General features: G+C 36.5%; 1 protein-coding gene across 2 annotated transcripts in view; it reads right to left on the bottom strand.

Moving 5' to 3' along the window:
* Positions 1–27,466, bottom strand: part of LOC120080791 (ARM repeat superfamily protein) — a 105,236-nt gene extending 77,770 nt beyond the window's left edge. Inside the window, exons 1-11 of one of the 2 annotated variants that reach the window (XM_039035423.2) lie at positions 27,123–27,466; positions 26,237–26,723; positions 21,229–21,327; positions 20,576–20,800; positions 20,356–20,475; positions 20,015–20,098; positions 19,663–19,722; positions 11,089–11,217; positions 10,506–10,567; positions 7,297–7,353; positions 5,553–5,676 (exon numbers count right to left, since the gene is read on the bottom strand). In XM_039035423.2, the coding sequence (XP_038891351.1) occupies positions 5,553–5,676; positions 7,297–7,353; positions 10,506–10,567; positions 11,089–11,217; positions 19,663–19,722; positions 20,015–20,098; positions 20,356–20,475; positions 20,576–20,800; positions 21,229–21,327; positions 26,237–26,464 (1,188 nt within the window). In that variant the 5' untranslated portion in view covers positions 26,465–26,723; positions 27,123–27,466. Of the gene's footprint in view, positions 1–5,552; positions 5,677–7,296; positions 7,354–10,505; positions 10,568–11,088; positions 11,218–19,662; positions 19,723–20,014; positions 20,099–20,355; positions 20,476–20,575; positions 20,801–21,228; positions 21,328–26,236; positions 26,724–26,806; positions 27,024–27,122 lie in introns of those variants that run through there. The other variant, XM_039035431.2, reaches the window with a different exon arrangement.
* Positions 27,467–27,910: the final 444 nt, after the last annotated feature.

Raw genomic sequence — 27,910 nt, forward strand, 5'->3', positions numbered from 1 at the left:
AGTTAACCTTCCTAGGACTCTTTGATTTCTAAAGAGCTTTAAACAGAAAAGAATTCAAAGGAGACTGACTGACAAGCTTATGGAAAAGATATTTCACTGTGAAGGAACCAGATGAATCAAGCAACCATAATTTAGAATCCAAACATGAATTTGGGTGAAAATCATTGGGGAGAAGTAGAAGATCACAGAAATTGAGTAATTTCAGCATCTTATTATTTTAATCAAAGATTTTATAATCTATTAAATTTGGACCTAAAAAAATATGAGATTAACATCATCGCCTTCATCATAATAGCTCCTTTTGTTGAGGAATGAAGTCTTTTGATGTTTCTTATAAAATATATATACATGAGATTAACATCATTACGTTCATCATAATAGCATTCAAAGAAGGTGAAAAATGCTAAATCATAATAGAATGCAGCAGAACTAATCAGCTATATATTTTTTTTCTGAAAAGGAAACAAGTCTCTTTATTCATTAAGAAAATGAAATGAAACAAATGCTCAAAATACACTGATACTTCAAGGTAGAACATTAGGATCAGCCGGTGCTCTAGAACATCTCAACTAGGTTGACACCCCCCTAATACCCTCATCATCTCCGAGAACTATTAAAAGGGCATAATTCTAAAGTTTCAGAACAATACATGGGATCCTTGCAAACAAAATGAGTATAGAAAACTCACACCTGACCCTTAACCAATTTGAAACAATATGCAAAGAATAAAAACCAAACAGGCTAACAACTTAAAGTCTGCACAGCTTGTAAAACTTCCTTCTAAATGGTAAAATTTAAGACTCCGGTGAAAGGAAGGCTTCCCAGTCCAAGCTAATATCTTGGCTGGTGTAATCCGCGAAGGCTTTAGAGAGAGAGCACCATAAAGATGCATTTAGCCGAGCTGCTACAAATCTTGTAAACCAAGGAGTTTCCTTATCTTGGAAGACTCTTTGATTTCTTTCAAACCACAAATCTGCCAGCACTGCCTTAACTGCATTAGTCCACAAAATTTGTTGGTTTTTCTTAAATTTTGGTGCTACAAGCACTTGAAGGACATTGTCTCTGAAGGGTCTCCCAAAAACCCAGCTTAAATTAAATAACTTGAGAAGAGAAAACCAGCAGTTTTGAGCATAGACACAATCGAATAGAAGATGTTTAAGGTCTTTCCAATTTCCTTTACACAGAGCACATCTGTTGGGGATAAATAGTGGGAGGACAGCTTCTTTTGCAACACATTTAAGCAATTAAGAGTTCCAAACAGCATTATCCATAAGACAATATTTACTCGCCGAGGGCTTTTAGACTTCCATAATGCATTTCTTAAGGATTTATCGATTGGGGTAGCCTTGCAAAAGTGAGTGACTAGTGATTTGACAGTGAACATGCCATTAGCTTCCAATGACCAAGATCTTTTGTTGATGCAATCCTTCATTTCTTTTGATGCTACTATGCTTAACAAATCTTGAAAAATCTGAGATTTCTTCATCTTTCAACAATCTTCTAAACGAGATGCACCAAGAAGAGGTATTAACATCCCAATGATCCAACACCGATTCATTAGGTTGGAGTGATATTTGGAATAAGCTTGGGAAAGTGAATTTAAGAGGGATATTGCCTGCCCAAGCATCTAACCAGAAGGCTATTCTGTTCCATTTCCAATCTTGAACTCGGCCAAGTTCTCCACTTTCAACCACAATCTAGAGATGTTGTTCCATGGGCTTCTAATACTACAGCTTACCTTTCCAAATGTGTGCCAAGTTATACATGCTTTTACCATGAATACTCTTAACTACTTTGCACCAAAGGGAGGAGTCTTCATTCATAAATCTCCAACCCCATTTGGCTAAGAGGGCCAGATTTCTTTCTTTTAATCCTCCCAGTCCAAGCCCTCCGTCTTCTTGGGCCTTAGCAGCTTGCTCCCACTTGACTTAATGATTTATTTTTCCTCTTTATGGCCTTCCCAAAAGAAGTTCTTCATAGATTTTTCCAGTCTGGACAGCACCTTTCCTTCTCTAGACCATATGAATCGGCCGTTTGAAAGAGGAATCTCCAATAGATTGTTTTCTCTAATGAACTTGTTAAAAAATTTCATGTCTCTTGTTGCTCTTCCCCTTGGAAACCTCTCACAGCGTCTTTTTATGCTATTAAAATCACCACCAATGCACCAAGGCTCCGTGCACATTACAGCAAGGGAGGATAATCAGACCAAAGTCTTCTTCTTTCTCTATAATTTGTGGGACTATATACATTCATTATCCAGCACTGTTTTTTGCATATTGTCAGGCACTTAATTGTCAAGGAAAATTCAGCTTTGATTGTGTTTATATAGAAATCTTTCCTTCATCCCACATCGTGAGTAGTCCCTCTGATCTTCCTTTTGCTTCCACAAAGGTCCAGCCTACATCTTTCGAACTCCAAAGGCTTTTGATAAATGCTCCGTCAAAGTTATCTCTTTTTGTCTCTTGAATCAATACAAGATCCAGATTGATCTTCTTCAAGAATCTTCTAAGGATCAATCTTTTTGAATTCTCCCCAAGTCCCCTAGTAATCCACAAAATTTTCATTATATATAACCTAAGAGATGTAACTTTTGCTTGCCTTTACTTGCCCCTTCGATCAGGCCAAAGTAATATCACCATCCTTCAAGATAGAATGCAAATTCTGGGGAATATCCATCATCATTAGAGGAGGAAATGGGAAGCCTTCACTTCTACCTTGTGGGTGAACTTCATTTGGCTGAAAAGGCTGGTTCGATGAATAATACATGTCATCTAGATTGTCTTCAATAGCATTGGTCTCTTCGACTTCCTCTCTTCCAAGCTCTTCACTGCTTATTCTAACCAACGACTCGTCTTCCAAGCCTTGAGGGTCTTGTTTAGGAGAGAAGGTTGATTTGCAATGAAGACCTCGTACAAAAGAAGTGAAAGGCTCTTGAGAAATGCATAATGATTGAGACAAGAAGTTATTAAAAGAAGGCAGAGTTACTGACCTTTCTTTTGCTAAACCCAAGGCTTGGAGATTAACACAGCATAGCTCGAGGAGATCTGGATTTGTGATGGCAATCCATGAATTTTGGAAAGACGTTTGCTTTCTGGCGAACTGTCTAGGGAAAGGCCAAAAAACCCTATGAATTCTTTTTGACTGCTTTGGGAGCCTTGTGGCTTTTATTGGACTTCTGGTCTTGGATCCGGAAGGAGGCACACTTCTGCTGTTGTGTAGATTTCTTCTTATTGTAATGTGGGAGATGTGTTCGTTGAGGTCGTTTTTCATGCTATCATAAATGAGAGTTTCTGGAACCGTTTCTTCACCTTTGGATTGGCTGGATGCTTCAAGGATCGAGACATATGCTTGCTTGGAAATACCACTTTGAGTATGTGAGTCAACCAATCCATTAATGTATAGTGATGCTTTGTCTTCTTGGTGGGAATACGAGGGGGCATTTGTCATTACAAATTGAATTGTCTCTTTCGCGCCTTTTTGAGGGGATGCCGAACGATTGTAGCTTATTGAATTTTTATCGGTTTCCTCATTAATTGTACTTTTGTGTTCCCACAAAACTGAGTGTTCCCACAAGATGGTGATCTTTGGGCTCCTCTGATTGATTTTTCACAAGACCAAGTTCTAAAATAAGACTCCTTTGGGGGGAATTCGAAGCATTTTCTTAAGGGTGGCTCAGAATTTGAATGGACAACAACTCTTTTCATCTTATTTTGTTTCTCTTTTTTCTTTTCCTCTATCACGTTCACCTTGATTTGATCTTGAGGAAACGACCTTTGAATGTGTTTTTCGGATTTTGGACTAACAACAATTATCTGATTCGTCTCTGGATTATTCTGAGAAATGTACATGGACTTTTTTCCTATAGTGTTGCCTGGACTTCTGGAGTGCTTTGGCTTGAATCTTGATGGAAGGAGAAACTCGAACTTGGAATTTAATGGCTCACATTCAATTTCCTCATCCTTCATAACTTGGTGTAATTGAACAATATCAATTGGGTTTGTAAAATTAAACATGAATAAATCTCCTCTAACCTTGCTGGGTGGGTTGATTGACGAAATATCACCAAAGTTTAAGACAATATTGCCCCTTTTTTCATCCGAAATTTCTAGCGTTGCAGGGATGAATCCGCATAAATTTTCATTAACTTGGATCTTGGCCTCTAAGACATTAAGCAAGTTTAAAGTTTCGATAGCTATGCACTTCAAACCAATGAAATGAGCGCCAACAGCTTCGAATGTTTATTTGTTCCAGTAATCAAGAGGGAAATTTTTTATAGATAACCAGCCACCACAGCCTTTTGAATATAGAGGTCTACTATGAGTAAATTTGTCCCATTTTTCGAATTTCAGGTGGAAGGAGCCAATCTTCTGCCATTTTCCTGGATTCTCGATTAATTCTTCCATTGGACCACGATCCATTTCAACCAATGCGTTCTCTGCAAATAGTGGGTTGATAATGACATTTGATTGAAAGTACAAATTAAGTGATTTTATGATTTCTAACCAGTTATCAAACTCGAAAAGGCATGAAACAACCCAAAGCTTATTAAAATCTACTTGGAATACTTCTGAATTCTTAATAACCCATTGATATTGCATACTCTGTTTATCGGGTAGAAGAACAAGGGTTTTGATACTCTTTTCTGATGCTGAAGCAGAGGTTCTTGGGTTGATAAATTTTCCCATTTTCCAATTCAAATGTGATGTTACTGAAAATTGTTTGCCAATCATTTCCTCAGAGTCATTCTCTTCTCCCTTAGTTGAATGTTAAATATTTTCTGAACAAATACTACGACTCACCATTTCCTTAAATTCTTGCTAACCGGATTTGCCATCTCCATAAGGGATGTGGATGTTCTTTCTTCCTCCTGTTGAAGGCCATACCGCACACTCTACAAACCACCTTTCTTTATTACGAAATTTGGCAAGACGAATAACTCCCTGATCTACTCTTTCCTTAAGTAAGAAAAATTCAAAAGTCAGACCACTCAAGAAACTTTTCAAGCTAGTGTGTAACCACTGAGCCATTAACTTTGATAAGAAAATTTTCTGACCTCTTTTCATATCTTTTACCCAAAAACCGTGAATGTCTTGCCACATACAGACGAAATGATCAAGAATGCAACAACTTTTTACCTCCATTGAAATAGAAAATGAACGTCAGAGAAGGGTGAGGACACTGGAAGGATATGATCGAATGGGGAATGGAATGATGTAGAAGGATGACTGCTACTCGGTGCCGGTAGGAAGGTGGGGGGTGGATGGGTGGGTGAGAATGGTTAAGTTGAGAAGGCATGGTGGATTCCGACGGTTTGGACGGGGGGAGAGGTGAAGGGTAGGCTTGGGAGAGGAGAGGAAGGGGACATTCTTCTAATCAGCTATATTTATATTTTTAAAAAACAACAAATTCCACTCAATTATGCAATAGGCATTGTTTTTAACCGTCTATACAAAAGATAGCAGAAAAGAAAGTAACAAACGCTCAAATAAGCAAGCAACTAAGACCAACTTTGTGTTTGGTGTATCCAAGACAAGCAGAACAGGAAAGGAAACCTGAGCACGTAATAGAAGCCCATCAAGCAGTGCTGAAAATACAGATAGAAATACATCTTCCACATGTTTCCTATTTGCCAAATTGTTCTCATCAAGGCCAAGAATATAGCTCGCAAGAGAAGACCTGAGAAGAGATTTAAGAATTCATGTTCTTGTAATTTCACAACACCAATAAGAGTTACATTTAAAAAAGGTATAAAAAATAAAAGAATAAACATTGTAGTCGATGTAACAACTTTATCCCCAAAAAAACCCACAGCTAGAGGAGAAAAGTCACTCTACTACTCGTAGAGTGTCTTGGGCATGCTTGTCCAGGGAGTGTTACTATTAGCCTATGGCTACATGCCCAAACCATCTTCAACCACCTTATACTTATACCTTGTTATTATTTTGTATGTTGTTTTTATTTCCATGTTGTTTTCTTAGTGTATGACTCTTCGGCATTTAGATGTACATGCCTGCCATCATAAAAAGTGGCAAAATCTGCTATAAGGACCAAGTCGTCATCAAACCTCCCCTGACCAAGTGCTGTATAATGTTGTTTTGAAAGGCTTTTTCTCTCTCATGTTGTATAAAAAACATTTTCTCTCAAACATGAGCAAAGGTTAGACCCAATACCAAAGTTGACCGCAAATTTTTATTTTCACACGGTTGACTTGCTCATTCCCAACTTTGAAAGTTTGGGATTGTGACATAAAGTACCTTTGGATTTTTCCTTTTTTGGTTTTAATTTTCTTCTAGTTACTTTTATCGAAAAACATGAAAGAAAGAGATTGAGAATAACTGACAACCTACATTTGTAGAAATTGACGCATCATCGTGTCCGTGTCGTATTCGTGCTTCTTCGATCATCAATTATCACTTGAATCACATTTTGAGGGTCATCTTCATTAATCACCTCTTTCATCAAATTTGAAATAAAAATTCTTCTTTTGATAGTTTTGTTGAGACTATGTCAAAGAATTCAAAACAAAAAACAGAAAAGAGGGACTGAAGATTCAAGATTCTTCGGTTCTTATTGATGTTCTCGTTCTATGATTTAAGTGTATTTTAACTCCAAATTTCTTGTCTAATTGGAGGGCTTTTATTTTTTCTGCCTTTTCATTGTTGTAATGCATGGTTCTCTTGGGTTTGTTTGTTCTTTTTAAGTTTTCTGGCTCTTCGCTTTGTTTCTTTGTAATTTGAGCATTAGTCTCTTTTTATTTTGTCAATGAAAATTTTGTTTCCTTTGGGAACAAGAAAAGGTAAAACGTAAAAGAATGAAAACCCTAAAAATCAAAATCATCTTTCTCAAGTCTCATCTCACAATCAAATGCAGAACCCCCCTTCCCTTCATCCTCACAGCTCCCCTTCATCAATATTGTCACTGTCATCCACCCTACACCCATCACCGACCATCCACCACAACTTAGCCTTGCTGCCGCCAGTCAATTTCACCCCCTGTTATTTTTTTCCCCCTTCTTTTTTCACTCTCTTTTTAAATCTCCTTTAATTTAACTTAAAATAAGTATTAACTTAGTATCTTTATGTTAAATTCACATATATCAAGAAAATATATAATTAAATATAATATATATATATATATATATATCATAACATATCCTTAACGTATTTGTACCTTAATTTTTTTAGAATTGACGTATGGTCGTATCCTATCGTATCAATGCTTCTTAGACACTATATTACAAAAATATTTGTTGCGTCTTTCATAACACTTTAAAATTTTAGCAAGATATGAAAATACCAAAATTGCAATGTCGAGTCAGCAATCTCCCAATCTTCACTTGAAAAAGCCACACAACTGCATCAAATTAGGAAGAGGTAAACTAAAATGAGTGGAACAAAAATCTAACGTCATTATAACATTTTAGCGTGTACCATCTAACAATTAGAATTGAGAAATTGCCTACAGAGGTTGCACGTTCCTCCCTAGCCATGCTTACTATTTTAATCAACCACACATACATATATATTTTATAAGAAACAATTACATTGATGTATTGTGAAATTTACAAAAGAAAGGAGGCAAAACCCCTATCAAAAGGCTACATAAGACTTCTTCAATTGGATAAAAGATTAGAAAAGCTATAAGAGTGAAAGGGAGGTGACAATTTATACCAAGTACTTGCAAGGAACATAACATGATCAAAAAGCTCTTTAAAGATTGTTCTTTGCCCCACAAAAAGATGGTGATTTCTCTCAATTCAAACTGACCAAAAGAAGGCCCTGTTGATGTTCAACCAAAGGAGCCTTATCCCCTTTTCCAATGGATGGTAGCAATGTGAGGGAGATGAGGTGTAAGGGTTCTTGTGAAAGCACTACTATCAAATTGAAGTAGGTGAGAATATTTCCCCAAAACGAATAAGCAAACAGGCAGGAGTGAAATAGAACTTTTACACAAAATACAACAGTGGAGAGAAATACCCATCCATAGAAAACTGTGCAGGAGCTTTTCCTTGTGTGTTGATGGCACGAGAACCACAACAATATTGAAACATTAGTTCTGAATATATTACAGAATACCCGTGAGAATTAAAGATTGCAAACAAATGAGCCCAAATCTGTCTAGCATAAGGCAGTCAAAAAGGAGTTTCATCAGCCAAATAAAAGAGGCAGAAAAATGATGGTATGACACACTTCTTGGGATTTATCCTTTCCAAGACCTCTGAGGTATTAAGATTACCATTCAACATAATCCAAATCAGAATATTGACCCTTTTGGGCTTTTATGCTTCTAGAGAGCCAAGAATTTCACCTTATCCATCAGTAACGAAGGCACCAAATGCTTTGATAAAGACTTTACTGAAAAGAATCTTGAAGTAAATATTCCTTCTTCGTTCAAAGATCTTCGAAAAGAAATTTTCCAAGCACCTATTTGGCTTTCCCAATGATAAAAAAAACAGTCCCATTAGGAGAGGAACATACAGAAAGCAACCTGGAAAAGGAAGATTTCAAAGAAAAGTTCCCCATCCAAATACCAACCCAAAGTAGAACTCTTCCGCCATTTCCCAATTTAAAATGAGCAAGTGAATCAAAATCCGTTCAAAGATATGAAATATTCAACCATGGGCTCCTAAGACTCAAATTATTCATTGAACCAGAAATCCAACCAAAATTTGAACCACCATGAATACTGATGATAACTTTCTGCCAAAAAATAATGACGTCTCCACCCCCATTTTGCTAACAGGGCCAATATTTATGAGTTTTTTGTCAAAAATAGCATAATAACCTAGGGGCTTTTTCGTAATTTCGTGTACCCTAGGGCTTCCCATTGTCTATTTATTTGGTCTATTCTCTTGTACTTTATGTATCAAACCAATAATAAAAAATAAGTCTCAATCATGATTTTTTCTCCCTATTCTAGGGTTTTCCACGTAAACTGTGTGTTCATTTCTCGTTTTCTATTTTTATCATGGTATCAGAGCAAGGGGACGAAACCCTAGCTGTCATCGACGAGAATCAACCACAGTCTTCTTCAACAGTCACTGTGGGGATCAGTGGAGCCGCAAACGTCGATATCACCGCAACCGTCCAGGCAGTCGTCGAGCATTACCTCCAAGCCGCATTGCCTCCTCTTATTCCAACAGCCGTACGAAGGCCAGCCGAGTTGTCCGTCCCAGATCGGATCGTCGATCGGTGGTCAGAGCCGTCCAATACTTGAAGCCCAGCCGATCGAATCTCGATAGGGCATCTGAAATGGAGTTAATGTGGTGGTTGGACAAGTTTATTGAGAACTCAAACTTAAAGAGTATAAAAAGGAACATAGGGTACTTTATTGATTCTACTTCTCTACTAGTTATCACTTGGAGCAAATTATCTCTTCCTTTTTGTAATTATAATCTTAACACCCTTGCTAGCCAATGGAGGTATTTTTTTTGCAATTATCTCTTGATAAGATCTTCTGTTCTATATCATTCCTTCATATCAATGAATGGTTATCGTTTCCTATAAAAAAGAAAAGAAAAAAAAAAGAGTATAAAAAGCTTTACACCCTCGTCTTTCTTCTCCTATTGGAATCGATATTTTGTTTGACCCATTGTTGACCAGCTTTGCAAGCTTTTCCACGGTGCCTTTTCCATTCAAAATTTTCTCAATCCACAATGTTAGCTCATCCACCCATTTCTCGCTAAAGAACTTTTGGTTTAGTGGGGCTATGAGGAGAGAGAAGAAAGTACTTGTGAGCCAAGAAAGAGGCCCAATGGATGGAGATGAAGAAAGCTTGATCCTTTGTCGCTTCTATCATAACACATTGTAAAAACTTTACTTGCTGAAATATGGTTTGAAAAGAACCAAAGACTTTTCCATGATAAACATCTTTAGTGGATTGACCGTTTTCAAGTTGCAAGACTCAATGCTTCTACTTGGTGCTTTTATCTTTTTCGTTTGATCTTTGAATTGTCTTGAAGCGTTGATGTCTTACTATTTCTTTATTATATTTGGTTTCCTTGTATTTTGACCTTAGTCTCTTTTCATTATATCAATGAATAGTTCTATTTCCTTTCAAAGAAAAGTATTGCACAATATATCGACTCTTTTAACTTAAATGCCTTGTCCGTGAAACCAACCAACAAAGCTAACTGCACAAGTTGTGCTTACAAATCTCAAGAATGGAGCTCTTAACCTAAATACTCCCAACAGATATAGCCAAAATGAGCATAGTTCAACTGACATACTGTTTGTACTATCAACCTCGAAATCAGAGGTTCAATTCTCCCACCCCACATAATGTCAAAAAAATACTCACCACACATGTAATTCAATATATCAATGAATAGTCTTGTTTCTATTTCAAAAAAAAAAAAAACAAACAAACAAACAAACAATTCTATTAGAAGAAGTCTCTCCTCAATAGGTTGGTCAAAGAAAGGTCATCATAAATTGTTTCATTTAAATTATATCACGTATAGGCATATTATTAAAACCATCATCCAAAAACCAACAAATGATCACCTCAAGAGAGCATCAGCTAGAGAAAGGGCTTCAGCACTGGCTTCTACAATTAAGAATGGTGCCTGACATAGATTTAAAAATAATAGTCATACCATAGAAAGGGACAGGTACACAAGAAAAAATTCATGAAAATAAATGTGTTTCATTTACATTTTCAAGCATTGTTACCTTTTTTCAACAAGACACCAACTTTTCATCTAAATGAAAATAAACAAAAAAGTACAAGCGATAAAAACTCCGAGGAGTGAAAATAAAAGAAAAGCAATTTAAAGGACCCAAACTCCAATAAAGAGGGAAAGGGAACAAAAATAAAAGGAAAACAAACGTTCTAAGAATGGGATACAGAGGCCAACCCAAATAATATAAAGATCATTATAAGCATTACTACTAACTTTAAAAACACAATTGACTCATGAATCCAAGCTTATAAAATTTGAAAGTTGTAATTCCGAGTAAGTATTTACATCATCTTCTTCGATCCAAAAGTCAAACTATGAATGAAAGAACCAATAAGAGGTTGCTAACCAATTCACAGGGTGTTATAAGAAAAATATAACTTAAACAAGAACCCAAGTCAACATACCGCTTGCCCAACTTCTGAGAACAAGCATGCAAGACCACCGATTATTTTCTCATCTCCACTACTAAGAGAAGGCAAAAGAAGCATTTCCTTAAGAAAATGTACTCTGCACAGCAAGACCTGAGGTAACCCCTGCAGAGATCCACAGACATTAAAGCATATAAAAAGAAATAACATGAATCTAGACAAAGATTTAGCAGGAGAATTCATCTAGCACTTGTCTCAACCACATATGCAGAGAGCGCAATCACAAGATACCACGAGAAAAGAAGCAATGGTTTTAAACTATCAATAGTTGTAGAGTACTAGAATTTCCATAAAAAATTTAACCAACATTTAGAATTTTTTTTAGTTTAAAAAAATAGAAAATTGTATTCAGAATTAAATCAGAGTAAACAAAAAAAGTGGGAAACAAGAGCTTTTAAGAAGACTAGAGACCAAAAATACTCTCCTCTCTCCTCTCTCCCCTCTCCTCTCTCCTCTCTCCTCTCTCCTCTCTCCTCTCTCCTCTTTCCTTGTAGGTTTCTAAGGTAAGTTTAAATCAAGTAGTTCTAATATGGAGAGTAGTTGTTGAGTTGCCAACAAATTTTCTCCCTTTGTTTTGCTTATGGTTATTATTAGTTGAAACAAAAAAAGTGGTATTGTTCTTTTTTTTTATTAAGTTCCAATGGAATGTCTTACAACAGTTGGAGATATCCCTTGCTCTTCTTTGGGAAAGTCCTTTCGATGTCAAACTATCCAAACAAATTCGTGTTGAAAATGGTTGTTTTAGGATCTTAAAAAGTTCCAATCAGGTTGGTCGGTTCATGGAATTCTCTTTTACATCCAATGGAGGTGGGAAAAAAGTACCTTGGTTCCATTTGGGATTCAGAGAAGAGGCTGGAAGTTTTATGGGGATATGTTGGATGAATTTCTTCAAAAATTAAGAAATTTTGATTGACTCAAACAAGATGGAGGTTAAGAGTTCTGATGCATCTCAAGTCAACAAAGGTGGCAGAATTGTCAAACAAGTTCTTTGATCTGCTCTGGAGTCCATTATTGTTGCCTCGTCAAAGAATTTTTGGATCAAAAAGGACAAAGAAGGGGTAGCCTTGAATTTTGATGAATTATTTGTAATCACTATGTGATGCAGTGCAATTGATGCAGTGGAATAGGTACTTATTTAGGCCAAATCCATGGCCAAGCAAGGGAAATCTATCCTTAAAGAGATGATAGAGCACTCTCTAAAGAACACAAAGTTCTATATTGAAATGATGATCAAAAGCTCCTAATTACAATACTAAAATGGCTACTTATAGCCTTATAATCAAGTATGAAAATAACTAAAACACTAATTAATCTAAATTATCAACTAAACAAATATTAACTAAAATATACTAATTTATCTTTTAATTCTCCTCATCATTAAACCCAACTTAAGAAAAAAAAGAACTTGTCCCGAGTTCAAGGTGATAAAGTGAAGATTCTTTCTCGTAGCTCTTTGAGTGTGGTAGACTCCAACTAAAAAACCTCGACGCAAAATTTCCCAAATCCAAATTGGGATTAAAATCCAAGTTGTAATTAAAATAAAAATCCATAAAAGTTCCTCAAACTTGAAAGGAGAATTAACCTTGAGTTTTTTCTTGTGGGCCCAAAGTGAAAATGCTGGTATGATGGCCCATTAGAGCCAATAATGATGTCATGTGACTTAGGTTTAGGTCTTTTGCATAAAATATCAAGTTTGCCCTTATTTCCTTTTCATTCTGAGCCTCCACCAACACACAAGACTTTCTTCCTTCAACATTTAACGGTGACGGCAGTGGCTCATTCTATTCAACTAAGGTGGAAACAGTAACGGTCCGACCACCTTCCAGCGAGCTCACAATAGCGTAAATAGAGACACACCCTTCCAATAAAGCTTTGGCATTCGGCAACGATTCCGACAATGCTTCAATATCTGAATCGATGAGCTTCTTCACCGAATCAACCTTTTTCGACACCACAACAAGGCCGATCTTGTAACCCCCTCCAATGATATCAGACTCTAAATTGGCATCTTCTTCTTCGATTTCCTAATCTTCTACAGCATCTTCATTTCCTCACTGTCTTCTTCTAATCCGTGGTTATGGTCATCGTCTCCGATTTTTGCCTCTTTTTCTTTTCCAATTTCTTCTCCCATGTTTTCTTTTACTTCAATCATCGATGGGCGCCAACCGTTTTCATAATCTAATTTACTCTCTTTGGCTTCTTTTCTTTAATTTCTTCTTCGACTTCTTTATCTTCTTCATCCTCGACTTCAACTTCATCATCGGCTTCATAATCTCTGTCTCTAGCCTTGTATTTTGCAAAATTTTCACAAAGAGCATCCATTTTTCTTGACAATTTTCAAAGTTCTTTAGCTATAAAATCTTATGAACAAGTCTGGTGATAACTATATTTTGTTCCATGTTTTGTGTGCTTGGGTGGATTGGATGGTGAATGATATGGTTTAGGATGTTTGAGTGAGGTAGAACAATGATAAGCATGGTTGTGGTGGGATGATCAATATGGAGGTGGTAATGGTGAAGTGTATTATGTTTGAACATATCTTGGAGAAACAAATCCAGCAGCCATAGATGTGCTTGTCTCGGACCATGATCTATGATTTGGCTTCTTCCCATCATCGAAAGTCTTTGATACCAATTGATGCAGTGGAATAGGTATTCAGGTCAAGTCCATGGCCAAGCAAGGGAAATCCATCCCTAAAGAGATGATAGAGTACTCTCTAAAGAACACAAAGTTCTATATTGAAAAGATGATCAAAAGCTCCTAATTACAATCTAAAGTGGCTATTTATAGCCTTACAAGTAAGTATGAAAATAACTAATTAAACACTAATTAATCTAAATTATCAACTAAACAAATATTAACTAAAATATACTAATTATCTTCTAATTCTCCTCATCACTATGTTACATCCGATTGATGATTGGAATACTATTTCTGAGACCCCTAAGATAGAAATTTGTGAGAGTTGTTTAATTAACCCTTTTGATTATGGTAAACCTTTGCTTAAAAGAGGCCTGTGACATCACTTTTGGTTAGCAACCAATATCAGGGACTCAAAACAAAGTGCTCAACTATTGATAAAATGAAAATCCTCTCATGGAACACAAGAGGACTTAGAGATCCCGCAAAACGGATGATAATCAAAAACCTTATCAAAAAGATTAACCCCGATATGGTACTATTACAAGAGACCAAAAAGGAGACCTTCGACAGGAAGTTCATCAAATCCTTATGGAGTTCGAAAGAGATTGGGTGGGTTAACACAAAGGCATTTGGAAGATCAGGAGGCATCCTAACAACGTGGGATGAAAGCAAAGTAGCAGTCACAGAAGTTTTGGAAGGAGGGTACTCACTCTGTGTTAAACGCATAACAATTTGTAAAAAAAAGTTCGTTGGATCACGAATGTCTATGGCCCAACCGATTATAGGGAAAGAAAACATATCTAGCCAGAGCTTTCCTTTTTATCTGACTACTTCGCCAATCCATGGTGCATTGGCAGCGATTTTAATGTAACTAGATGGCCTCAAGATAGACTCCCAATTGGAAGATTGACAAGGAGTATGAAAAAATTCAACAATTTCATTGAGGCTAACAGCTTTTTTTTTTTTTTTGAAATGAAAAAAAAAAAATCAAGCTTGATGAAAATCCCATTATCCAACAGAAGATTTACATGGATAAGAGACAATAATGCAGCTTCACGCTCACCTACAAATCAATTCTTTGTTACAAAGGATTGGGATGAAAGCTGGAACAAAGTTATTCAAATCCTTTCACAAATGCTAATTGCTTATGGTACTCTTTTGGAAGACGTCACTGATGTTGTTTTCAGATTGCAAGGGAAGCATTGATATCCTATCTTGTTCTGGTAGTTTAGAAATTAAAACAAGTTCGCAATGCAACTTAACACTGATCTGAACTCATTACATGGGTGAAATTGACCTTGTGGAAAGTATATTTCTCATACTAATTCTCAGTTGATGATTTGTTGAGGGGTTGTGCTGTCCCGGGCTCTGACTTTGACTTATCACTCACATCCTGACCAGATTGCTAGCAGACTACTTCTCGAAATGCTCGCTCTTGGTGCACACTAAGTAAGGTTTTCAAAGACTTCTTTCTGAACCATGTTCAATTGGGTGAGCTTTCATTTTCCCAGATTGCTAGCGGACTACTTCTCGAATCAAGTCTCCTCAGTTTTTTTTATTTTTGAGCCCCTTTTGTATTTGTTTGTTCTGCTTTGTCTAGTTTTGGCTTATGTTAAAACTGTGTAATCTTGTAACTCTTTTGTATGGGCTGAATTTTATCTTGGTCTTATTGTTATTGAGGATAGTTTGTACGGATATGATGTGGGCGCTAGGAGGGTGTCAACCTAGTTGAGATGTCCTAGTGTGCCTCCTGATCCATAGGCCTTTTAGCTCTTTGCATAATTCTCTTGTACTTTGAGCATTAGTCTCATTTCATTAATATTAATGAAGAGGCTCGTTTCCATTTCAAAAAAAAAAAATGGGTGTAGGCCAAGTTATCGAGTTGATCACAAGGTTGGTGTTCGGAGAAAGTGGGAGGTTTTCATATTTTGATGGGGAAATAATAAAAAATATTGGTGGTTGGATTAAATAAGAAACTTACATGGGTAAGAACCTTTGAGATCATTGTGGAACTAGGAAACCTTTAAGATCATTGGTAAGAAATGTGATGGCCTTATTAGTATCTCTTTAGACACCGTCAATTTGTTAAATTGCAGCCTCAATACATCATAAGTTTTGCAAAAGAATGTCCGTTATGAGTGCATCATGTTCTCAGTTTGTTCGCTATGTCTACTAGCCAAAAATTCTCCCAATCATGTTTTTTTAATGTTCTTATGCCACTCTGTTTTGGTCAAAAGTGTTTGAGCTTTTTAGCCTTCATTGGGCCTTTTCCAGCATTTTCAGAAGCAATATATCTCAGCCACTCATGGGTCCTCTTCTAGACCTCAAGGCAAAGCTGCTTTGCATTAAGGTGGTCATAGTCGTTAAAATGTTGATATAATATTAAATTTACCTTCACCTATCAGCTTAAGTTTTTTAATTGATCGGTGATTTAACATGGCATCAAAGTAGTAAAACCCTAACATTTTAAAGAGAAACCCCTAGCCGCTACAAATAGCAGTGTTGTCCATCTTCAGTGAAATCTTCAACACACTCCAATAGCTTTGTCCTTCCCATCACCGTCTTTTTTCGTTCTCTTCTCTTTTTTTTTTTTTTTTTTTTTGAAAAGGAAACGCCACTTTTCATTGATGAAATGAAAAGAGACTAATGCTCGAATTACAAGAAACTACTAAAAATAAGAAGAACTAGGGATCGGCAGATGCCCCTGGCTATCTCAACTAGGTTGACACACTCATAGCATCCTCATCATACCCCAGAACGAACATTTCGAATACAATAGAAAACCATGTGTCAAAAAAACTATTACATAGAATGAATGAAAGCATTTCAATTAAGATAAATATCTTGAATAGAATAATCCGAAAAATTCTTGAAAAGTGAACACCAAGAAGAAGCTTTAACTCTTGCAATCTAATAACGGTCAAACCATTGAATAGACTTTTCTTGAAAAATACGCTGATTTCTCTCCAACCAAATTTCTAACAAAACTGTTTTAACTACATTAATCCATAACTGAAGCGAGTGAGCTTTTAAAAAGGGACCGATGATAAGCTGAGCAACATTCTCCTTGAAAACATTGTTGAAAACCCAGTGAAGATTGAATGATGCAAACAATTTCCTCCATAATTCCAAAGAATAATGACATTCAAAGAAGATACGCTGGCTGTCTTTAGAATTCTGCACACAGGGGGCAGATTGAGGGCAAAAGATAACAATTTGGCAGCTTCCTTTGAAGAGTTTGTGAGCAATTAAGAGAACCAAAAATCATTACCCAAATCATTCCTCTATAATCCCTCATCGTCGTATTCAGCACCTTCACCCCGTCTTTCACACCATCACACAGCAATTCGCGTGGGTTTCAGATCCCATATCGTGGGTTTTTTCAAATCTTGCATTGTGGGTTTTTTCAATTCGTGTGGGTCTTCCTGTTAGCATGGGCTTTAATCCCCATCTCTAATCGTTTTGCCACCGCTTCATCTCCGATGCTATCTCTGGCATCTTCTCCAATGAGAATCCGGCAATAATATATTTTTCTCTCTCAACCTGTGGTTCAGTAGCCATCAGTTGCCGCCATCATCAACTATCTAACCCACCACAGTTGTTATTGCTTTCAACGTCAACCATCCCATTGTGCATCCACCCCCATCCAACCACATTTTCTAGCTGTTTCTATGGAGATTGGTGCAAGATTTGCATTGAAATCAATTCTCCTTGGTGGGTATCATTTGATTTGGTTTCCATTCGGCTGATTTGGTCCACATCAAACCAAATCAATCACTGCCTACATTTGGTAGAGTAGTTGCAAAGAACATACGTTTTTTTTTAATCTCATCAGTTGAATTGCTCAATCTCAATTGAACAGTCCCTCTCATCATGTCAAAACAGACTATCTTCAGAGACTTCAACAAAATTGTCTAACTCTTCATAAACCAGAAGCTCAGAGGCTTCAACAAAAGTGTCAAACTCTTCACTGATCAAACTAACATCAGAGTCATCATCTGAATCATTATGAATTAAAGGACTTTTTGGAGAAGATCAAATAGGTATACACCTAATAAACAGGGTTCTTTACTCCAAAAGAGAGAATTTTGAAAACTTAAATTTCTGGGAGGGACGAAGGGGCTTCAAAGAGTTGAGAACTGACTTTGACAAAGCTAAAGTGGAAATTGAACAAGAGAGCACCCAGTTTCTATCAAACCAACGTTATCTTCTACACTTATTATTGAAAGAAAGAAGCTCTCTTTTGCGAGATTAGTGCAAAGGAAGAGCTGGTATAAGCCTTGTAGTGGCTGAAGAAGAATCAACATAATCATTAGATAGACCTTTCACCCTCCTTAAAATTTGCTTTCATAGAAGTGACTAGAAGGGATGACTCTCCAAAGCCTTTAAAAATTCAAGAAGGGTGAAGAGGAGAGGTTGAAGAAGAATTATGGAAACAATGAGCATTCTCATTTGAATCTAAAAAGACAATGGTCTTTTCAACTTCTGAAGTTCTGGCAAAAAAAAATAAAAAACTTCCCTTTTTTCGTGTGTAATACTTGGGAAAGTTGTTTTTGCTTCTGAATTCTTTCTTTTGGAGGCAGCTACTCTAGCCCATTTTATTTGGTCAGTTATGGTATTTTTCTCCTTTTAGGAGGTTCTTTAATTAAACATATTGCATTTTTTCATCTATCCACAAAAAGTTATTCTGTTCGGAAAAATAAATAAATAATAAAGTGGAAAACAAGAAATCCTCAACAGATATATGGAATAAAGGTAATGAGATTTATGCCTTACATCTTTATGCGCTCCCAACGTTAACCCACCTGGGAGAGAGAACAGCTTTCGGGAACAAGGCCCAATAATTGAGGTCGTGAATGAGGATGGCCATTGAAAACTGAGAAGAGGACAACAAACAAAGGTGACCGGTCTACAGCAGTCAAACGACGACATATAGGAGCAGCAACAGGGCGGATAGGGTTAGGTCTAGCGGCGGAGTAGCTAAGGTTAGGTCCGATGACAATGGTAGCTAGGGTTAGTTCCGATGGCTAGGGTTTCAAAGCCCATTACCTCAATCTTTTAAGTTCCTACCATTCAGGTTCTTTTCTCATATTTGAACTCTAAGGAAAGCTATTCGGCCCTTTAGTCTTCTAGTATTAGCTCATGTTGCTTTTATTTGTAATTTAATTTAACATGAATGGATTTTGTTTCTATTTCTGAAAAAATAATATAAAAACATCCAATGGACCTTTCAACTAAGACGGATTTTTTTCCCTTTTTTTTTTGAAAAGAAAACACAATTTTCATTGAATTGTGAAAATGGGCAGTCTCGTAGTACAAGAGATTACAAGGAGACAAAAACAAAAACCATTGGATTAGGATGTGCACCAGGGTATCTCAACTAGGTTGATACCCCCTTAGCACTCTCATCATGTTCATACAATATCCAAAGTACATGGAGCAAAAGAAGGAAATATGAGAAGGGAGATAATAGAACAAAACAAGATAATACAACTCAAACTCTAGAACTTGAACAATACAATGATTAAACTGGAAATATAACATCATGCCAGTTTAAATTTAAATCTTGCATAGAAGAGATGAAAAGGGAAACTTTTTTTTAATAACAAACGAAACTTTTCATTAAAACTAAGATGGAGAATTAGCAATCTTTTTTTATATATATATTTAAAAAAAAACAAAAAAAAGGATTGAAGGAAACAAGACTTTTTATTGATAAAATGAAAAGACTAATGTCCAAAAATACACAATGCCAAAAAGCAATCAGAATCTTATATATGACCAATCTTGAGTCTTCCCCAAACTTTTTACATAATGTGACTGCTATATATAACAAATATACATTTGTATAACCATACTGTGCACTTCATATTTCAATAATGTACTGTTGTAAGGTATGATGCATACCTCATGTCTACTCACAAGCTCAACAAGAACTTCAATAGCCAAATCAAATGAAGCTACATCCTATAAAAGAATAACTTTTTAGATGCTAAACAAGCAGAATGCAATTCATATGTGTCATTATAATTTTTTTGAAAAGGAAACGGCCTTTATTAATCAATAAGATTTAGTACAAGAGATGTGTACTTGGAAATAAAGGCGAATTCAAAGAACCAAGCAAGAAACCAAAGGATCAGTAGGCGCACCCGGACATCTCAACTAGGTTGACACCCCATAGCACCCTCATCACATCCAACAAAAATGAAGAGCCTTCAAAGGCTAGCAAAAAGATAATATGTGTCATTATAATTACTACCTGCAAGGACTTGAGCACAAAATTAAGAAGCGGATGTGTCGGCAATGAACCTTGAGGTATCTCAGAGAAGCACCCAACACGCACCTGGACATAAGAAAACTAACCTTTATGGAGAAGAAAAAACATAGGGAAGCTGTGACATTCGCAAGGGAATGAGACATAATATAATGAAAATGAAATTTCATGCCAAAAGCTAAAGAACATTGCAAAACACTGTTTTTCTTTATATGAATTAAGTCGAACCCGGGAAATTTATAAGCGGACAGAAGAAAGCCCCACCCAACACATCATTATAAATCTTTAGTTTCATTAGAGTGGCATAATGTTGATAACCATCATACCCAACTCAGCAAACATCGAAGAATTTTTCTGTTCTTTTCCTGCGGCTGTGTCCCACAATCAAACCCTTCCTCAGATTGCTGCAATAGGAACTCAAGAACCATAGGAGTGTGCAACAGAAGCTGCAAGATTAAAGTTAAACAAAATGGACAAATAAAAGATAAAGTGGACCATAAATTCGGAGGCTGCAAACACATTAGTACAGATAGAAAGTTCCTACACCTCTCGAGCATATTGGCTCCTACAGGATGAACTTATTTTACAATCAACATTTTGGCTGTCAACGACTTCTTCAGGTAAAACAGTAAGCATCTCCAAAACTGCCAAATTGCCGTTGTCCACACTCTGCAGATTCTGAAGACTGTAGAAAAGCCGATCAATGGGTTTCCCATGCTCTACTGTTCTCAGAATAAGCGCAGAGAGTGCAAGACAGATTTGAGTTAAAAGCTGTCACAAAAGCAGAGGGCATATCCTAAGGTAAGGAAGAAGTAGCAAGTTAAGAAATTTAGACTATTAACTACATAAATAATACAGAGACATGATATGATACTCTATAATATAAATAGATCCCAAAAAAAACGAACAGAGAAGGTTATTTTAGGCTTTAACTACGGTTAAAGAAGTTTTAGGTTCCATTTAGACTTCAAACTTCATACACTGTTATCTCTTACCCAAACACAAATGAATAAATAATTTTTCTATTTTTTGGTGAGAAACATTCATTCATTTCATGGATATGAGAATAAATAATTTTAGGAGGGAGTTTAAAGAGAAATCAAAATATTAAAATAAGCACACCTATCTAGACTATTAACAAATATCTAGATTATTTGAAATGACACACGAGCTCAAATTTCAAGTAAGAGATGAAGCACCTGAGGAGGGCCTGAACTAAACTTTTTGGCAGCCACAAGAAGAGCGTTTAGTAGAGCATCCTTTACTCCTAATTGTAAAAGATAGCCTTCATTCTGGATCTGGCAGGTAGATTTTCAAATTCAAATGAGAAATTGTATAATTATGGGCCTCCAAAAGTGTACTTCTAAATGATGATGTATTAGATAGCCACTTTCCTTTTTTTGAAATAGAAACAAAAATTTAATATAATGAAAAGAGACTACTACTCCAAAATATAAGATCTCCGAATAAAAGACAAAAATAAGAAACAGACACAACTAATGATGAACACAGGCCAAAAAGAAGAGAACTTTCAGCAAACTTAGAGAGAGTCTCAGAGCCCATAAAGCCCAAACGGGTATTTGGTCTAATAAAAAAAAAGTAGAAATCGTGATCCAATCAAGAATGGTGAATCCAAAAAGAGACACCATCTTGAGGGGGTATGTTGAGAAGGACCTCACATTCTTTATAAGAAACCAAACAACTTAGAGAGTCCCATAAGAAACTAAAAGACAAACCAAACCAAGACAAACCAAGTCAAACATAGAGAAACAACAAACCAAAATTATTGACACAAATGATCAAAAAACTCTGAAAAAGCCTTTATGAGAGGAGACGAGACCCCAATGTAAATGGGACTTGAAAAAACTCCAACACTTCGAACAATTCGGAAAAAATGCAAATAACTGTAAACAAACAAGGCAAACAACCTTAAATTGTAGCTCCTAGAAAACTAAAAGGAATTGCTCACAACCGAAGACCGCAAGCCTTAACCAAAGAAGCGAATTTGTCAAAAATCAAAGAAGAAGACAATGGAGAAGCTGCAGCAAAAGGCTCTAAATTAAGTGAACCAATGTCTTCACTTGCAAAAATATATATTGGCAGGTGTTAATTAGGATTTAAAATTGAATTGGCAGACGTTCATTTCTCCTTCAGCCTAGAATATGACAGTTTTCCAGTTCTCAAAAAGATTGATATAGTTCTGTTTTATTTGGTTTTGTTTAGTTGTTGTTAATGAATATCGTATTTAGATTGAGTTTGTTCTTGTAACAGTTTTTAAGGTACTGTTCTGGTTTTTGTTTATGGTTCCAAGTTGTTTTCGGAACCTCATTCTATGTTGCTGTCTGTTCTTGGTTTTGTTTAGTTTGTTTCATTTATGGGATATGATGAGAGTGCTAAGGGAGTGTCAACCTAATTGAGAGTTCTAGCTATGTTGCCTCTTCATTTTATTATTATTATCTACATTATCTTAATGAAAAGGCCATTTCCTTTTTCAATGAAATATATATATATATATATATGATCATAAGCTTCTGCAAATATATGCTTTGATAGCAACTCTTGTTGCACTGGTTCTTCCATAGGAACTTCTACTTCTTCGCTGCTCACACTTACCACTGATTTCTCATCATCTTCAAAAGAAGATAAACCTTCTTTAGGAGAAGAGAGGTTAAATACCTCTTTAATAAATTGAACATCAGATTCAGGGGAAGTGATAATAGATTGCTTAAAGAAATTATTAGGATCCAAAGGTTGATGATGTTTAGAAGCGATTGATGAAGAAATCAAAAGATTGGTGCAAGATTCTTCTAAAGCATCAGAAGTTCTCTCTTCACAAACAAGAACATTGGGAACAACTTTCTTTCAAGAATAATGTCAAGGGAAATGGATAATGGTCTTTTTTTCAACTTTCTCTCTTCAACATCCTTGTATGGATAATGGTCTTTGGTCAACTAAACGGCTCCTCAGTTATGCAACATAAGATGCGTTTAAGTTGCTTGTCTCCTTCCATGTGCTTTCTTTGTAACCGAATGAAGAGGATCTATAGCATCTATTCTTCAACTGCAATTATTCAGTTAAGCGTTGGTGGGAATTATTCAACATCTTCAGTACCTCATGGATGTTTGGCAATGATTTTAGATACAATGTACAGCAAGTTTTAATTGGTCCTCATTTAAAGTAAAGCCTCGTTTCATTTGGATCATTCCAGTCAAGGCTTTGTTGGCTGAATTGTGGTTTGAGAGAAACCAAAGGGTGTTCCATGATAAATTCCTTGGATGGTCAGATTGCTTTGAAGCTGCCCATCGAAATGTTTCTTTGTGGTGCACTCAATCCAAGCATTTTGAGGCATTCTCTTTTCAAGCTCTTTGCCCAAGCTCGTGGGCGTTTTTCTTTACTACTAATTTTGCTCTCATTTAAGTCCGTTTTTGCTATTTGTTTTGGTGCACTTTTGCTTGGATGGAAACTGCCTTTTTGTAATCTTCTTCGATTTTTGTAAGAGAAGTGATTTGATATTGATCTTTTCATATTGATATTAGATTGTAGGAAATGATGTGGGCGTTAAGGGGGTGTCAACCTAGTTGAGATGTCCGGGTGCGCCTCCTGATCCATAGGTCTTTCTGTTGTATGTTCTTTGTATAACTCTCTTATACTTTGAGCTTTTGTCTCGTTTTTATTAATGAAGAGACTTGTTTCCATTAAAATAAATAAATAAATAATGCCAAGGGAAAGCTTCCATGAGCCTTGACTTTACCCTGTTAGAACTCACTGTAGGCTGAAAAGATGATGACTGCATAGCATCTTTTAGAGGTCCTTGAGGAGAAAAATTATGGACAGGAGGAGAGGGAGCAACTTCCTTCGAACCAAAGTCCCCGTCAATCGATAAAATACAAGCTTCATCTTCCATTACCTTTTCTATCCTCTTTAAATCCATCAAATTAGAAAAGTCATTAAAAGATAAATTGCCATGACGTATAATATTTGGACTTGGCATTTCCACTGCATCTACATCACCAAATCAAAGAGAGAAAGAACCACTATTATCAACCTGAACAGTAATTTATGCTGGAAGGAATGAAGCCACAAAGGTTTCCTTTAAACTTCAATGAAGGTCACAAAACAATCAATGAAATTGAGGGTTTGGGATGCAACACTGACCAACCCACCCAAATTTTGTCCAATAGCTTCAAAGACAGATCTCTTCCAGTACTCCAGAGGTAGGTTTTTAATTGATAACCAACCTCCATAACTTTTAATCACCTCCAGATGAGAATGATTCACAAAAGACCAATGCTCAAACTTCAAATGAAGGTCACCAAAAAGATCCCACTTGCCATTAAAGATGAGATCTGAAAAATCTTCTTCAACCTTTACTAAAGCCTTATAATCCATAAAAGGATTAATAGAAACTTTGGACCGAAAATCTTCTAAGGCATACTGGACGTCCTTCCAAGAGTAATGAACAAGCAAGCGAGAAACCACCCAAATGGATTTGAAATTCAGATCCACTACTTCCTTTTTTTCCTTTCTAACCCAAAAACAAGACCTCTCAACAAAGGAAGTTCCTACTACTTTCATCTGATGGGAAGAAGCAATTTCTGAAGACAACTTACTTTAAAGAGTTGAGAGGAAATCAAATACCATTTCCCGATACACTATCCAACCTTTTTTGTCAAAGCCCCACACACCCCGAACGAGCTTTTCCATTGACCCCAAAGGAAAAGAGCAAACTGGCAATCCCACAGCAAATGATCAAGAATGCACCATTGCAGAAACAACATATAGAAAGAATGTCTTTGGATGCGATCTATGGTGTTAACTCTTCCATGTAAAACCTACCACACAAAAACCTTAACCTTCTATGAAATTTTAGCTTTCTAAGTTGAGTAAAAAGTAGAAAAATCTTAGGCAACCAAAGGGGAAGGAGAGGTAGACAAGATACAGAAAAAGGAATGGCACAAGAAGTCGCTCAAAGGATCGAGGGTCCATGTCCAAAATCAAACATCCCTTCTCCCAAGGCTCACCAACTAGTCACAAAGAAAAGAAAGAAGACTCATCACATCAATCGTCTCTCTTCCAAATAAAGTATAGCATAAGTCTAATGAAATAGGCCATCGAATGCAAGCTCTTATTCAAAAGATTTTTTTCTGCAACAATCATACTTTCATTGAGAAAAAATGAAAGAATACACAAGCATACAAAAAGGAGAAGCCCACCAAAACGAGAGCCAACTATAAGAAGGGGGTCCAATGAAGTAAAAATCTGACTAAGCGAATAATTATAAAAAAGATCTAGACACCTAGGCCCAATGAGAAACAGAGAATCTAAGGGCCCAAACATTACTACAAGAAATCCCGCTCCTCCTGAAGATTCTATTGTTTTTCTCCCCCCTCATACCCCACAGAATAGCACATGCCCCAGCCTGCCACAAAAACAGACCCTTCTACCGAAAAGGCCAATGGAGGAGAAATTCTTTGATCGACTCCCTACAAACCCAAGTCCCTATGAACTAGCATATATGGTCAAACGCCTCAAAGAAACCATGTCAAACAACCCAAGTAAAATCACACCTCCAAAGAATATGGTCAAGGTCCTCCACTATCTTTGTGACAATGTGGCCTAACCAAAAAGGACCTTCTGGCCAAGAGCCTATCCAAGGTGTTAACTCTTCCTTGCAGAACCTGCCACGCAAATAACTTACCTTCTTGGAAATTTCCATCTTCCATACCAAGAAAAAAACAAAACTGCTAGATGAGGGAAGAATGGACAAGCAAAGGAAGAAGAAAAGCCTTTGGACTAACATGGACTCCAAAGGCAAACATCCCCACAAAGACAACAGAGTCGAGACAGTCGTTTCCCTATTGATCAAACAAGCGACAAAAACCCAAAGAAGAAGAAGGCTAGACTCCAACAGGGGAAGGATCGATGCTACTGAATGACCCAATGAAGATGTGGCTTATCAAACTGCTCTGAATGAAAGGTCTCTTTACTTGTTAAAATAAAAAGATAAATCAAATAAATCAATTTTTTTATTTATATTTTTTTTAAACGAAATTTATATAAGTTAGATTCTTCCTGGTTGCAAAATTAAATCCAGTGTCGAAGTTATCATGCTTAAGCAAAACAATAGGCTGGCACAAAATAAGGAAAAATAGATGTTTCAGCAATGCGAAATTGGGTTGGAATTAAAATTGAAGTCAAACTACTAACCTTGCGTTTAAGAATCTGAGCAGCAAAGAACTCGACTTCCAAATCAGGGACAAAGGAGGACAGCGGATGTTGAACATGATCGGAGGTAAGGATGGCAGTGGCAACTTCCCAAGCAGCACCTGTCTGCTGAAACTGAACTAACCATTGATTTGCTGCCACACGGTTGCAAGATTGGGTATCATGATTTAGGACGTGAACTGCTTGAGTGACTTTCATTCGCAGTTCCATCTCTTTAATACCTATGCAGTTTATCTTTGTTCAGAATTCCCAGAAGAAGCTAGTAATTGACTCGTACACAACATAACAATGATCCAAGAATCCCAACGGCAACAACAGAAACACTTCCAAAAAATTCCATTCCTCAACGCGACGCCATCTACGGCATATATGCTTACTCTAAACCTGTGTCCATGGCTGCATTATAAACTCCAGGAGATTACGCCCAAGCGACTGGCCCAGACCACAGAGGATTACAACTTTTACAACCCTGTAAATGAATAGACGAACATATCAATAAACCAAACTTCACGTAATCGTTCCACCATTTCCGCTAAGCACAAGTTAATTTACCCAAATCATCACAAATTAAACCAATCAACAAAATCGTTAGGATGCAATCCTGCCATCTCCCATTGAGGGTTCGACCTCATGGACGCATCCTGTCATGCCGATTTGATTTGTATAGCAGCAAACAAATCAAAGAATTGTATTTGGATAAAAGTAAACAACCTGGGACATGTAACTGCATCAAGGCAAAACCTTTCGTTCATTTTTTTCTATTTACAAATATGCATTTAGTCCAATGAGTAGAATTATATATCAAGAATGTGACAAACATGAAATTGACAATCATCAGATAAAAACATGTAGTCTGATATTATCTCACTTTGTAGACTTCAACCAATGCTGGGCCAGAATTGGATGATGACTTGTTTTCTATTCCTGGCCTGCTTCTTTCCCCTCGATTGACGCTGTCAATGCGTTCTTGATTAGGTGTGAAGCAGCTGTGTGGGTAATATGGCTGGCGGACAGAGGCAAGGTTCTCCAATGGCCGACTGGAATGGTGGCGTCGGAGTTGGTCGACCGGCCAGTGTACGATACGAGGAACAAGGGACAGGTGGTCGATCTAATTTGGAATTGGGAGTAAAATTCTAAAAAGTAATTTGGGGTTGGTAAAAATAAAAAATAATAATAATAATAATAATAAATAAAAAGGGAAAAAAACCCTTCACTCAGGAAGAAAAAAAATCTAAAAAGTAGGGTGGTCCGAAATGCTCTTAAGCATACATTTCCACTTTTGTCCTCGAAATTTTCTTTTCTTTCTTTTTTCCCCTAAATTATGGAACATACAAACTTTGTACTTTTGTTTAAAACTTTCATTCATATCTTTAAACTTTCAAATCAATATCAATAGTGTATGATCTAATCTAAAACCCTCTTGTTACAAGAAGATAATAGACCATAAAATCATTCCATTGTTGATCAAACAATCAAAAGTAATAAGAATAGTCATGCCAAAAAGTAATGATGCTAATTTAATTCAAGATCATAAAAGTATTTAGAAACAATCCAATTCATCTAGGTCTGGATCAATGAAAGATCAACCAAACATAACTTCCATAGACAGAACCAAGTTTATAATGCAAAAATACAGAGAAGAAAGAAAGAAATAAA

This window comes from Benincasa hispida, chromosome 1, assembly GCF_027475165.1.
Source record: "Benincasa hispida cultivar pf3 chromosome 1, pf3_genome.v1.1, whole genome shotgun sequence".
In the NCBI taxonomy this organism is placed as follows: Eukaryota; Viridiplantae; Streptophyta; class Magnoliopsida; order Cucurbitales; family Cucurbitaceae; genus Benincasa; species Benincasa hispida.